The following is a 14,039-nucleotide window of genomic DNA, read 5'->3' as shown; positions in this document are numbered from 1 at the left end:
ATAGCGGCTGTGCTGCAGAACTGCAGGTCTACTCCTATTCACTTAAATAGGAGCAGAGATGCAGTACTGCAGCTCGGTCTCCATTCCGTGGCTGGAGCTAAGTGCTTCCGGCATGTACGTCCGATGCACGGAGGCATCGGACCAGCTGATCTGTGCGGGGTTCGGGTGCTGTTTGTTTCAATTGTGCAAGGGTTCCGTCGTTTTGACAGAATCAATAGCGTAGTCGACCATTGAAATCAATGCTGATGCAAACGGAAACCTATGGTTTCCGTTTGTCTCAGTCAGGGTCCCGTTCTGACAGGAAGCTCCGACGGAACACCAGAACGGGCCCCTGACGCAGATGTGAATGAAGAGATGGAAGACAGCAAGTCATACATGACAGGATATCATATGATGATGGAAGTTTAACACACAACAGTCCTCCAAAAAATAATGCAAGAAATGTTATATGGAAGCCTAAATACCTCCTATCCACTTCTAACAGGAAAACGAATTCTACCCAATCCTCGTGTTAAAGGGGTTGTCCCATGAACGAAAGTGCCCCTAAAAGTACTTCTTATTTGAAGCATTCAAAAAATATGTATGCATCCCAAGTTACTGAACTTTTCATGCTTCGATTGGCGGCCCCTGCCGTTTCTTCATTATGGATCCTTTCGAGAGAGGATTTCGAGAGAACACACACACACGCGCACTAAAACAGACTGTGCTGCTGGACCGATCTATGGACTATCAGTAAACGGATTACACTTATTAAGCTCTCTTCTTGGCTTTAGCACTGCTAAAACAGCAGAGAATGTGCAGGAGAGCCGGGGACATACAGACAGTACTGGGCAAGCGTATTGTCCTCAGCTATTGGATGTACTGAAAAAAACCAGATAGAAATGTGATGCTGCATTAAACCACTAACCCTGATCCTCCGTCGCCCCTGTGCATATTAGGGCAGCGTTCAAATAAGTTAACTAGCTGCAGGCTGTATCCTCGGACACCCCTCTGTGCACCCTGTCCGCTACATATTTGTGAGACACCTCAATCGGTTGGCTGGCCGCACACAGTATACTCTGGGCAACACCTCTGTGCGCTGCGGTCTTTCCTGTCCGTAGTACACTGCCTATGCACAAAGTGTACTGCCTGCAAGTAAAACAGCAGCGGCTGGGGAGCACGGAGGGGAGGCACATCTTGTCAGGAACTGACAGTTGCTGCACTGATAGGCAGAGAGTGTACTGCCTGCAGGGAAAGCGGCAAGGGCACATGGAGGGGAAATTTAGTCTTGTACACATTTCAGGACTTTGGGAGGTGGCATAATGAGTGGATATGCCGTTTATAGTCTACCAGGATTCTCTAGTTTCAAATACTATTTCACTTTGAACAGCAGCAAGATGGGAAGGGGACTGCACAGAGTGATGAGGTAGCTGGGGAAGGGCCAATCAGTAGGCACACGCAAGGAATTATGGGGCTTGTAGTAAACAGCAGTGGCGTAGCTATAAGAGTCAAAGCGGTCGCAGTTGCCACACAGAACGCTAGTAATTTAAATCTTTATGTGCCGTGTAGCCGGAATTACCTGGTAATGGGCAGGTCTCCTTAGACGTCATGGTCACATGGTACACTCAGTGTACCATGTGCCCATGTCGTCATGTGAGGGGCGTTCCAGCCAGTGTGGAAGAGCTGGAGCGGAAGATCCTGGTGAGCTGCAGAGGGTAATGCATGTGTGTTTTGTGCAGCCTGTGTTTGCGTTGGAGAGGAGAGTTGTGGGGCTTTAAATTACAGGCCCTCCCTCTCCTCCGCAAACACAGACAGCACAATACATTACAAACTGGGGGTCGCGTGAAGACCTCCGCTGGGAGTCGCGAGACACTCACCGAGATCCTGGTTCCAACTGTATCTGCGTAGATACAGTTGAATTCAATGCTGGAGCAAGAAACTGACGGCTCCTTGCTCCAGCATTCACTGCGCCGTGAGCGGCTCGGCGCAGACCGGCACGATTTAGTGACGTCATCGCGCCAGTCTGCGTCGAGTCACTTATAGCACAGACCAAAGGAGAAGGATCTCCTCCACCAGTCATGGGAACGGTGATAGGTAAGTGATTTTACTATATTTCTATGAGGAACAAATGGGGGCATTATACTGTATAGGGGGCTGATATGGTGGCAGCTATGAAGGCCTTATACTGTGGGAGGTATAGCTATGGGGGACATTATACTGTGTACGGATATTATAATGATTTATAGCAAGGGTAGGCCATACATTTTTCAGTCCCAGAAACCCCCTTTAATGTCATTCTGTGGTTCACCAGAAATATCGGAGTTGGGAATAGCTCTTAAAGAGGCTCTGTCACCAGATTTTGCAACCCCTATCTGCTATTGCAGCAGATAGGCGCTGCAATGTAGATTACAGTAACGTTTTTATTTTTAAAAAACGAGCATTTTTGGCCAAGTTATGACCATTTTTGTATTTATGCAAATGAGGCTTGCAAAAGTCCAAGTGGGCGTGTTTAAAGTAAAAGTCCAAGTGGGCGTGTATTATGTGAGTACATCGGGGCGTTTTTACTACTTTTACTAGCTGGGCGTTCTGACGAGAAGTTTCATCCACTTCTCTTCAGAACGCCCAGCTTCTGGCAGTGCAGACACAGCAGTGTTCTCGAGAGATCACGCTGTGTCGTCACTCACAGGTCCTGCATCGTGTCGGACGAGCGAGGACACATCGGCACCAGAGGCTACAGTTGATTCTGCAGCAGCATCGGCGTTTGCAGGTAAGTAGCTACATCGACTTACCTGCAAACGCTGATGCTGCTGCAGAATCAACTGTAGCCTCTGGTGCCGATGTGGCCGACACGATGCAGGACCTGTGAGTGACGACACAGCGTGATCTCTCGAGAACACGGCTGTGTCTGCACTGCCAGAAGCTGGGCGTTCTGAAGAGAAGTGGATGATACTTCTCGTCAGAACGCCCAGCTAGTAAAAGTAGTAAAAACGCCCCGATGTACGCACATAATACACGCCCACTTGGACTTTTACTTTAAACACGCCCACTTGGACTTTTGCAAGCCTCATTTGCATAAATACAAAAATGGTCATAACTTGGCCGAAAATGCTCGTTTTTTAAAAATAAAAACGTTACTGTAATCTACATTGCAGCGCCTATCTTCTGCAATAGCAGATAGGGGTTGCAAAATCTGGTGACAGAGCCTCTTTAAGTGTCAATCATCATATTAGAGGTTATCCCTATTATTATTATTATGATAATGCACTTATAGGATTAAAATGTTTTCCCCGGATAAGATTTTGGTCCTGCCGCTGGGCAAGACGGCTGGGCAAAGGCACGCACACAGAGGTCTGGTGGTGTTGAGGAGGTGTAGGGGGCCCCAAGCGGAATTCTTGCACCAGGGCCCATGAGCCTTTAGCTACGCCCCTGCTCTAGTGCCATCACACGTGTCTCCTCTGGATCCCTCCCACAATCTCTAGTGTTCGGCACGGTACAGCAGAGCAAGGAGGAGTTGTCATTTAGGAAAAAATGTGCCGCAGTGAAGAGAAGTTTGAATGGAACGGTGGTCATGCGTGCGCCCTGCTACTCTATATAACGTCTATAGGGCTGATGGATCGTTAGAGTACAGCACTTCCATAGACATTCGATGGAGCGAATGAGCGTGTGAGTGACCATTACTCCACCATTCAAATGCCTCCTCACTGCGGTCGAGGAGCGAGTAGGAATGAGATTCAGAACATCTATCTAGGAAACGGGGGTCCCAGTGATATTACATTTAGCACCTATAATGTATAACTAAAAGTTATACCATTTTCCAAAATAGCTTCTGTATTAATTCCTCACAGTTATCAAGATCTCTGCTTGTTGTTGTTCTGTAAGAACATTAATGGTTTGCTTTCAGTATATAATATTCTGTCCACGGTCATGTGTTGGACACACAGGTGCTGGGATCGTTACAGTATGTGTATCGGAGCTGTGTCTTCGAACGATCCCAGCACCTGTGTGTCCAACACATGACCATGGACAAAATATTATCCACTGAAGGCAAACCATGAATGTTCCTACAGAACAACAACAAGCATAGATCTTGAAAACCACTAGGAATTAATACAGAAATTATATTGTAAAATGTTATAAATTTTAAATATTCAAAAAAAAAAAAAAAAAAACATTTGCTGAAACTGGACAACCATACATTGATGAAAAAGAGAGGTTACATTCATAACAGATCATGATAATCCTTTAAAATTAGGTCCCAGATTAGTCTGCATAAAGGATGTAAACCAGCTGAAACATCTGGTCACATTATGATGAAAGAAAGACACTTAACTTTGGGAAATAAGATTACCATACTATACAAGTTCATACTATACAAGTGTCTGGGTAAAGTCTAATTACTTTATCTGGGTCACCGATAATCTGCTTGTGTAGACTGTATTCACAAGCAGAGGAGAAGGGGAAGGATCATTACTGGAATCATGATCAAATTACCCAGTCTGTGTAAGATTTTTTTTTTCTCCCAAATTATTCAGCCTTCAACAAACATAAACAAGAGCACAGTGCCAAATATTTATATTGACCCTATATTTTAACCCCTTCCCCCTGCTTGCATTCTGGGCCCTAATGTCCAAGCCATTTTTTACATTTTTCCATTGTCACATTCGAAGAGCTGTAACTTTTTTATTTTGCGTCGGCATAGGTGTATAAGGTCTTGTTTTTTGTGGGACGACTTGCAGTTTTTATTGGTACCATTTGAGAGTAGATGCGACTTTTTGATCACTTTTTATCACATTTTCCAGTACATCCCTCATGACAGCACTACAGGAGGTTGCCCTCTTGACCTCTGTAGGGACAGGAAGATGGAGAGGTTAAAAGGCCCCTCCCACCACCCACTTGCCAGTGTTCTTCCTGTCCCCACAAGGGTCAGGAGCAGAGAGCGTCGCTCCTGTATTAGTGCAGGAAAGAAACTCGGGCAGGGGGCAAGATCGGGGGGTCCGTGCACTCCCCCTTCTCTTCCCCCTAAAGCCCAGGCTAACACCCCTCATACGACGGGTCCCTTAGCTCCCTCCCTAAGACACCTACCGAAGGAATCCTAGGCAGGGTTCTGGTAGTGTGTGGGGGCTGGGGTTTCCCAAGCAGGCTTCGGCCGGACCGCGGACCAGGCGGGGACCGGCAGCTCCATAGGCATGGACGCACCGGCAGGGATCCTCGCTGCACCGCATAGCAAGCCTTAGCGCCGGCTATGGCGGCTGCACTCCAGGTACACGCTGGACGAATAGCCGACCGGATATGACGTCGGGCTACTTCCGGTCCGCGGCCATCTTGGAAGGCGGGAAATTCAAAACGCCCGCATTTAAAGGGACACGCACAGGTATGTAGTTAGAGCGGATAACTCTAACTTGGATTTATTTTTTGTGGTTTGCATATTGCATTGCCTGTTACCTGTCGCGATATGGAACTTCCTCGTCCTGATGGAACTCCAGATATGTCCCAGGGTCACGTGAGTCTCACCCTTGGGGAAGGGTATGACCCCTTATGTATGTACACCATACTTTACCTACCTTCTGTTTTCTCTAGGAAAAAGATTTCTCTCAAAGACAAACTGATAAAAAGAAGGTTAAAAAATGTGCGACTTGTGCAAAAAAATTGCCAGAGTCCCATAAAAAACAATTGTGTCAGGATTGTATTGCCAAAATACTAAAGGAGGAACAACCAACGTTCATGTCCGAACTTAGGACTATGATTCGTGAGGAAGTGGGTCAGTCAGTAGCCTCCCTCGCCCCTCCGCAAGAAACTCCCTCACACTCCCGGGCAAAAAGACCACGGATTGAAGTGGATCAAAAATATTGGCCTCCTTCTCAGGGGTCGGACTCTGAACAGGAGTGCTATTACCTATCGGAAGATGAGTTAGAAGAAAGAGACGAACTCTTACCTTCAACTTCTTCCACTCAAGAGAAAAAAAATTTCTTCTCTTCCGAGATGTCGGATACCTTAATTCAAGCAATACGGGAAACTATGGATATTCCCGAAGTGGACCAACCACATACCATCCAGGATGAGATGTTTGGAGGTCTAACGGAAAAGAAAACAAGGGTTTTTCCGGTAAACGAAAATCTTAAGAGAATGGTGACAACTGAATGGGAAGATTCAGAAAAAAGGCTCTTCATTTCAAGAGATTTTAAGAACAGACTTCTCTTTGATCCAGAGGACACTAAGCCTTGGGATGAAATCCCAAAAGTAGATGTCCCAGTCGCCAGGGTTGCTAAAAAAACCGCAATCCCCTTTGAAGATTCCTCTCAGTTGAGGGACGCCATGGACTGAAAGGCAGACGGACTACTGAAAAGAGCGTGGGAATCTTCCTCTGCCTTGATCTCAACTAATATCGCGGCCACATCAGTAGCAAGAGCAATGTTCATATGGCTAAACCAGCTAGAGACCCATCTGATGATGAAGACATCACGACAAGAGCTACTAGAATCTCTACCGTTACTAAAAATGGCAACCGGATTCTTGGTAGACGCTTCAGCAGAATCTATTAGATTTGCTGCCAGGAATGGGGCTCTCTCAAATGCTGCTAGAAGAGCATTATGGCTCAAAATGTGGTCAGGAGATACTAAGTCCAAAAACAAGTTGTGTTCTATCCCATTTACAGGGTCTCTGATGTTCGGTCCTCTCCTTGATAACATACTGGAGAGTGCAACAGATAGAAAAAAGGGGTTTCCTGAAGAGAAACCAAAAAAAACCCCTCAATTTGCAAGATTTCGCCAACAGAGGGATCCTACTTCACAGAACTACAGCGGGAAAGGGAAGTCCGGTCGCTGGAGTTACCCCAAAGGGAAAAGGGGTTGAGGATATCTCCTTAACCCAAATAATTCATTCCAGCCCTCAAAGCAATGACGCCAAGAGTGTGGGGGGAAGACTCCTACAATTTTATCCCGAATGGTCGAGAATAACCCAGAACCCCTGGGTTCTAAAGATAATAGAAGAAGGATACAAAATAGAATTTTCCTCCATTCCTCCAGAGAAATTCCTAATAACCCAGTACCAAGCAAAAGATCTTCATCAGATACTTATCCAGGACGTCCAGAAACTACTCAGATTGAGAGCCATTTCCCCAGTTCCCCACAACGAGATATGCAAGGGCCACTATTCAAAAATCTTCTTGGTCAAAAAACCAAACGGTTCCTACAGGACAATAATCAACCTGAAGTTCCTAAACAAATGCGTGAATTATCGGAAATTCAAGATGGAGTCTATCAGATCGACTACTCCTCTAATAAGGGAAGAGGCATCAATGTGTACGATCGATTTAAAGGATGCGTATTATCACGTTCCTATCCACCCCGCGTACCAGAGATTCCTCAGATTCGCAATTCAGGACGGTCCTTCCATTCTCCACTTCCAGTTCGTCTGCCTCCCCTTCGGCCTTTCCTCCGCCCCCAGAATTTTCACAAAAATTATGGCAGAGATCATGGCATTCATAAGAAGTCAAGGTATAGTAATTATCCCATATCTAGACGACTTCTTGTTGACAGCAGATACTCCGGCTATCTTAGTCAGTCATCGGTCACAGGTTCTTTCCCTACTACAAGAATTGGGATGGATAATCAACTTTCAGAAGTCGAGTCTTCCTCCCCAGAAACAGAAGGTCTTCTTAGGAGTACTGCTGGACTCCTCCCTTCAACATTCCTTCCTTCCAAGAGAGAAACAAATACTCCTACTGGCAGAAGTAAGAAAATTTTGGGGGAAAGACACCTGTTCCATAAGGGAATGTATGCGGATGTTGGGAATGATGACGTCTTGCATCCAATCTATTCCATGGAGCCAATTTCACTCCAGACCCTTACAGAATCTGATCTTGTCCCGGTGGGATCGAAAACAAAACTCCCTGAATTTAAAAATTCAAATTTCCGAGACTGTGAAATCATCCCTCCTGTGGTGGCTCTGCACAAACAACATAGACAAGGGAGTCCCCTGGAGAACTTCTCCTTATGTAGTGATTACCACAGATGCCAGCAAACACGGCTGGGGGTCAGTAATCCAAGACCAACACTTTCAGGGCACATGGACTGGTCAAATGAAGATGATGTCTTCAAACTTCAAAGAACTAAGAGCTGTATGGGAGACACTTATAAGAGCTTCACCCACCATAAAAGGGAAGCATATAAGAATTTTATCGGACAACACGACAGCAGTGTCCTTTCTTCGCCATCAAGGGGGAACAAGACACACTCTTCTTCAGGGCCTCTCTGCACAAATTTTCAGTTGGGCAGAAGAAAACGTCCTATCAGTCACGGCAGTCCACCTAAAAGGCTCAGAGAACCTATCAGCAGATTTCCTGAGTCGGGAAAAAGTAGACCCAGGAGAATGGTCCCTAAACAAGGAAGTCTTTTGGTCCCTAACCCGAAATTGGGGTTATCCACAAATAGACCTGTTTGCCACGAGGAAAAACACTCAAGTAGAGACATTCTTCTCCCTAAATCTCAGAGACAACCCATTGGGAGTAGATGCATTGTCCCAACACTGGGACATGGATCTGGCCTATGCCTTTCCTCCGTTTCCTCTAATACCAATGGTATTAAGAAAAATCCAGGAAGATTTGACAAAGCTCATCATTATTCTTCCCTATTGGCCGAAAAGAAATTGGTTTCCAATCGTACAATACCTAGCGTTGGAAGATCCTATCATGCTCCCAGTCAAGGAGAATCTTCTCTCCCAGGGTCCCTTATTCTTCCAGGGAATAGAGACTCTGAAATTGTCAGCCTGGATCCTGAAAGGCAGATCTTGAGGAACCACGGTCTGTCAGACGAGGTAATTTCAACTATCTTATCAAGTCATAAAGAAGTTACCTCAAAAATCTATCAAAAGATTTGGAAGAAATTCTGTTCCTGGCATGGAATCCCAGGACCAGATCCCTTTTCTCCCAACATTGCAAAAATCCTAGATTTTTTACAATCGGGATTCAAAAAAGGACTTCGCCCTAGTACCTTAAAGGTACAGATTTCAGCCTTAGGTAATTTTTTTAACACTCCTCTGGCTGAACATCGGTGGATCAGAAGATTCACCCAAGCGGTCTCTAAACTGAAACCTTCCCTAAAGAAATCAGTTCCTACCTGGGATTTGAATGTAGTGTTAACGACTCTTTGTGAGCCCCCCTTTGAGCCGCTCGACGAAATTAGTATGCATTTTTTAACTCTAAAAGCTGCATTCTTAGTCGCTATTACTTCAGCAAGAAGGATTGGAGAAATACAATCTCTGTCAATCATAGAACCGTACCTAAAAGTACAAGAGGATAAGATCATCCTAAAGCTGGATCCCTCATTTATTCCAAAGGTATCTACCGCTTTCCATAGAGAACAAGAAATAATTCTACCTTCCTTTTATCCAGATCCAAAAGACCAACAAGAAGAAAAATTCCATTGCCTGGATGTCAGGCGAACAATTCTTCAGTATCTGGATAGAACCTCCTCCTGGAGACGAGATAAAAATCTATTTGTCCTATTCGGGGGAAAGAATAGAGGAAAGAAAGCCTCAAAAGGCTCTCTAGCAAGATGGGTAAAAACCACCATACAAGAAGCCTACAAGTCCCAAGGACTATGTGCCCCACAAGGCATCAGAGCCCATTCAACAAGGGCAGTCTCGGCATCCTGGGCAGAAAGAAGAGAAGCCTCTATGGACCAAATCTGCAGAGCTGCCACTTGGTCAAGCCATCATACGTTTTACAAACATTATAGACTCGATGTGCTGTCCGATACGGATTTACGTTTTGGACGGAAAGTCCTTCAATCCATAGTCCCGCCCTGAGCATTATAATCTGGTATTGCTCCTGTAGTGCTGTCATGAGGGATGTACTGGAAAATAGGAATTAGACCTACCGGTAATTGTATTTCCAGGAATCCATCATGACAGCACCATTACATCCCTCCCTGATTGAATTCTGATTTGTGCATTTAACATGTCAGTTATTATCCCTAGAAATAAAATAGGGTTGCATCCATCCTGGTGTAGTAATTGAAAAACACTGGAAAGTGGGTGGTGGGAGGGGCCTTTTAACCTCTCTGTCTTCCTGTCCCTACAGAGGTCAAGAGGGCAACCTCCTGTAGTGCTGTCATGATGGATTCCTGGAAATACAATTACCGGTAGGTCTAATTGCTATTTTTTTTAAGTCCGGATTAACAGAAAACAGCAATTTTTCCATTGTTTTTTATTTTATTTTTTACGGCGTTCACAGTGCGGGTTAAATAATGTAACAGCTTTATAGTCGGGGTCGTTACGGACGCGGCTATACCAAATATGTGTAACTTTTTTGCTTTATTGTAGTTTTTTTTAATAGTAAAGCATTTTGTAAGGGGAAAAAGTGGGTTTTTCATTTTTTTTTTTCACTTTTTTTTTTTTTTTTTTATTAACTTTATTCAACTTTTTTTACTTTTTTACTAGTCCCACTAGGGGACTTCACTATCCTCCGATCGCATTTATAATACATTGCAATACTTTTGTATTGCAGTGTATTACTGCCTGTCCGTTTAAAACGGACAAGCATCTGCTAGGTCATGACAACCACCGACACCCCAGATCGCACTGATGCCACCGTCTTTTCAAAACCTCAGATGCTCCGGTCGCGATTTACGGCAGCATTTGAGGGGTTAAGCGGCCAGGAATAGCACGATCACAGTTCACGGCAGTTAATCCCGGGTGTCAGCTGTGATACACAGCTGACAGCCGCACCGTATGGAGCGCGCGCCAGACTTCTCCCCCTGCACCAGGACGTCCTGGTGCGTGAAGGGGTTAAACTAAACATTACACTACACATGTAAACCAAGATGAACTGTCATTTAGTCCAATGTGGGCAAACAACAAGAAATGTGATCTGAAAAAAGGTGGGAGAAAATAAATAATTCCTTACCGTTAGTATGCCGATAATCTGTGTGTAAAACAAAGTACACATTCCTCCAAACATGACAATACCCATAAACGTTGATATCCTAAGCAATGCCAGTTCATGTCTAAATACAAATAAATCCTGCAAGGATAAAATAAGATCAAATTAATGCACTTTCATAATAATGCTGTGAACGAGTATTTTCCCCGGCCGATATGCTTGTACTTGATCTCACTTAAAAATGCTTCTCTGAAGCAGGATTCCAGTAGGGCTACGCTGCATCCTGAGGTAGGAAGCGAGTCATAGCAAAAATCGTGGGCATGACTTCACAAAATTTCTGACATTTACAGTCACTTGCGATTTCTTCCCCATAGGGAACAATTGAAGTCAACAAAGAATTGACTGCAATTAACACAAGACTTTGTGTCACTAAGAACTTCTGATGTGTCATAGGGATATAACATAAGTTCTCATAGGTGGGCACCTGCGTGCTAAAAACCCACACATCACTAGATCGATGGAGAGCTATGCCTCTTTGGCGTTCTTTGACTAAGAGAAGTGAAGACAGGCCATAAACAGTCTATGGGCTGTCCACCTTCTGAAAGAAGCCTACAGGAGTTCAAGGGGCAAGGCACTGTGCAGACCCTTCATTTTAGCTGTTCCCTTCTGATAAGCGTAAATGACAGAAGTTCTCTATAATAGCTAATGTACGCAACTTGATTATAGCTTTGTACAACCTCCAAGTTGCACGAAAACCTAATAAAGCGCCTATGGGGCCATACTGTACCTCCACCTCCGTTTGTAGGCAAAGAATTTGGCATGCTCCATCGACATTACAATTACATAGCAACCCAAAAAAGCAAGCCAACCATCTACTTGAATTGCCAGAGATCTAAAATAGCGGTGTGTGTGAGCTATATATATATATATATATATATATATATATAAATAAATAAAAATTTATTCATTTCTACTCCATAGATATATGTGCTTCCAGAAGCACCACAACAAGCACGGCAGCTTTTCAGTGATTTTCATACATTGCCCTCTACTGTTCTACCTCTCTATTATGCATGTTTTGTAAGGTCATCTTCACATAACGTTTATGCTCTCCATTGAGAGTATGTGCAAGAATATATATTAAAAAAAATGTATTCAAACATTCTTCAGTGTATCAATTAACTTAGATGGGCCAAACGTAAACCAAAAGAGTACACTTGACTAAATTTGAATGCTTTTGTGGGGACAGAAAAGAGTAAATCTAGTCTACCACACTATTCTGTCCTCCAAACAAAACGTATACTCGGCGTACAAGGTGTTTTTTTTCCTTTTTTAAATGGTTGACGTACGCAAAGGTAATGCTTAACGTTTGCATACGCTAAACGTATACGTTTTTAACTCCTTTATGGTAGAACAAAAAGAGGTTTCAACGTATAAAGGCTGTGTACACCTTTGAAATAGACATTTTTATTGAACAAAATAAAATAAAACGATCAGTGTGTTTTGTGCAATTTTTTAAATACTTTTCATTAAAAATTATTACTACATTTTGAGATACAGCTGCTTTGTATCCTGTATGCAGAGCAGCTGTATCTAGCGCTAAAAAGCTGTATCCATAAGGTAACCGGCACGGACTGGTTTAGTGTCAGCGGTTCCTGCATGGCTCTGACATGCAGGATCAAGCGGTTACCGGTCACATCTAAGTTGAACCCGTCAGTGACTGATTGAGGTCTCAGCCAAAGATACAGCTGCTCTGTATACAGGACACAAAGCAGCTGTATCTCAAAAAGTAATTAGAAAGTTGCACCAAAAAAAAACAAAACACACTGATGCAACATTTTATTTAAAAAAAAAAAAAAGGTGTACACAGCCTCTAATGTGGTTACTCAGGAGCATTGGAGATGTGGAGAGAAGTTTAGAGCTCACGGAGCTGGCCCTGGCTTGTGCCAGCGTGAAAGAGGAGGATGGGCAATCTCAGGACCCAGAGCTCAGTAGCTGGGTAAGTTAAAAAAAAGGGGCAGGGGATAAAGTGTTAAGGAGGCTAATCCTGAGCAGGCACAACCTAGCAAATATGACTGTTTCGCTGATATTAGAGATGCAACTCCAGGGCCAGCATCACTACAGCAGCGAATTTCTCCTTGTAACCAAGACTATACTGCTGTAGGAAGGATAGGATAAGGAGTGTAGCAAAGGTCAGATAGATGCTGATAGTGGTAGGGGATTCTATTAGGCGGAGACATCAGGTCATCTGTCACGGAGACCGTGAATGCCAAACTGTGTTTGCCGAGTGCTCGGGTTTAGCATATTGCGGATCGTATAGACAGATTGTCTTAAGACCCAGCGGTCATGGGCCACATCAGCATCAATAACAAAGTTAGTGAGAGATGTTAGATTCTTAAAAAATAGGATTTTTGGGAACTAGGACAGATGCTCAAGCCCAGGACCTCCAAGGTAGTGTTTCCGAAAATACTACCCATGCAATGAGCGTCACTAGAAAGTTAGCAGAAGAGGGGGAGGTAAATAAGTGACTAAGGCCGGATTCACACGAGCGTCTTCGGTCCGTGATATACGGTCCGTATGTCGGCCACATTTCCCAGACCCAACACACTGCAGGAAACCGGGCTCCTAGCATCATAGTTATCTATGATGCTAGGAGTCCCTGCCTCGCTGCGGGAAAACTGTCCAGTACTGTAATCATGTTTTCAGTACGGGACAGTAGTTCCGCAGGGAGGCAGGGACACCTAGCGTCTTAGAGAACTAGGATGCTAGGAGCCCGGCTCCCCGCAGTGGTTACGGTGCATGACATACGCAAGACATACTGACCATATATCACGGACCAAACACGCTCGTGTGAATCCGGCCTTGGAAATTGGTGCAGGAAAAAAGGGGTTGGGTTCATGGAGAACTGGGCTGAATTTTCTATCGACTACAAGCTCTATCGTAGGGATGGTCTGCACCTAAATAGGGGGCTATGCTGGGGGAAAGAATGGTTAGATGGCTGGAGGAGCTATTAAACTAGGATATGGGGGCGGAAGGGTGGGGTATACAAAAACAGGGTTAGATAGAGTAGCTAGTGTGGGATACAGCTATGGTTAATAAGGATTTAGCGGGGGCTGGGGTTAGCAAGTCAAGTGGGGAGGTGACCAGGAATAAATACGGACCTAAGAAAAATAAAAGGTGT

At 44.4% G+C, this 14,039-nt stretch overlaps 1 protein-coding gene across 1 annotated transcript in view; it reads right to left on the bottom strand.

Moving 5' to 3' along the window:
• The window catches only part of ZDHHC21 (zDHHC palmitoyltransferase 21), a 75,196-nt gene that overhangs the window by 4,848 nt on the left and 56,309 nt on the right, over positions 1-14,039 (bottom strand). The window contains exon 6 of the mRNA XM_075851919.1: positions 10,883-10,999. Within this exon, the coding sequence (XP_075708034.1) occupies positions 10,883-10,999 (117 nt within the window). The remainder of the gene's footprint in view (positions 1-10,882; positions 11,000-14,039) is intronic.

Source organism: Rhinoderma darwinii, chromosome 1 (genome assembly GCF_050947455.1).
Source record: "Rhinoderma darwinii isolate aRhiDar2 chromosome 1, aRhiDar2.hap1, whole genome shotgun sequence".
Lineage (NCBI taxonomy): Eukaryota > Metazoa > Chordata > Amphibia > Anura > Rhinodermatidae > Rhinoderma > Rhinoderma darwinii.
This window is presented reverse-complemented; position numbering and strand designations above follow the sequence as displayed.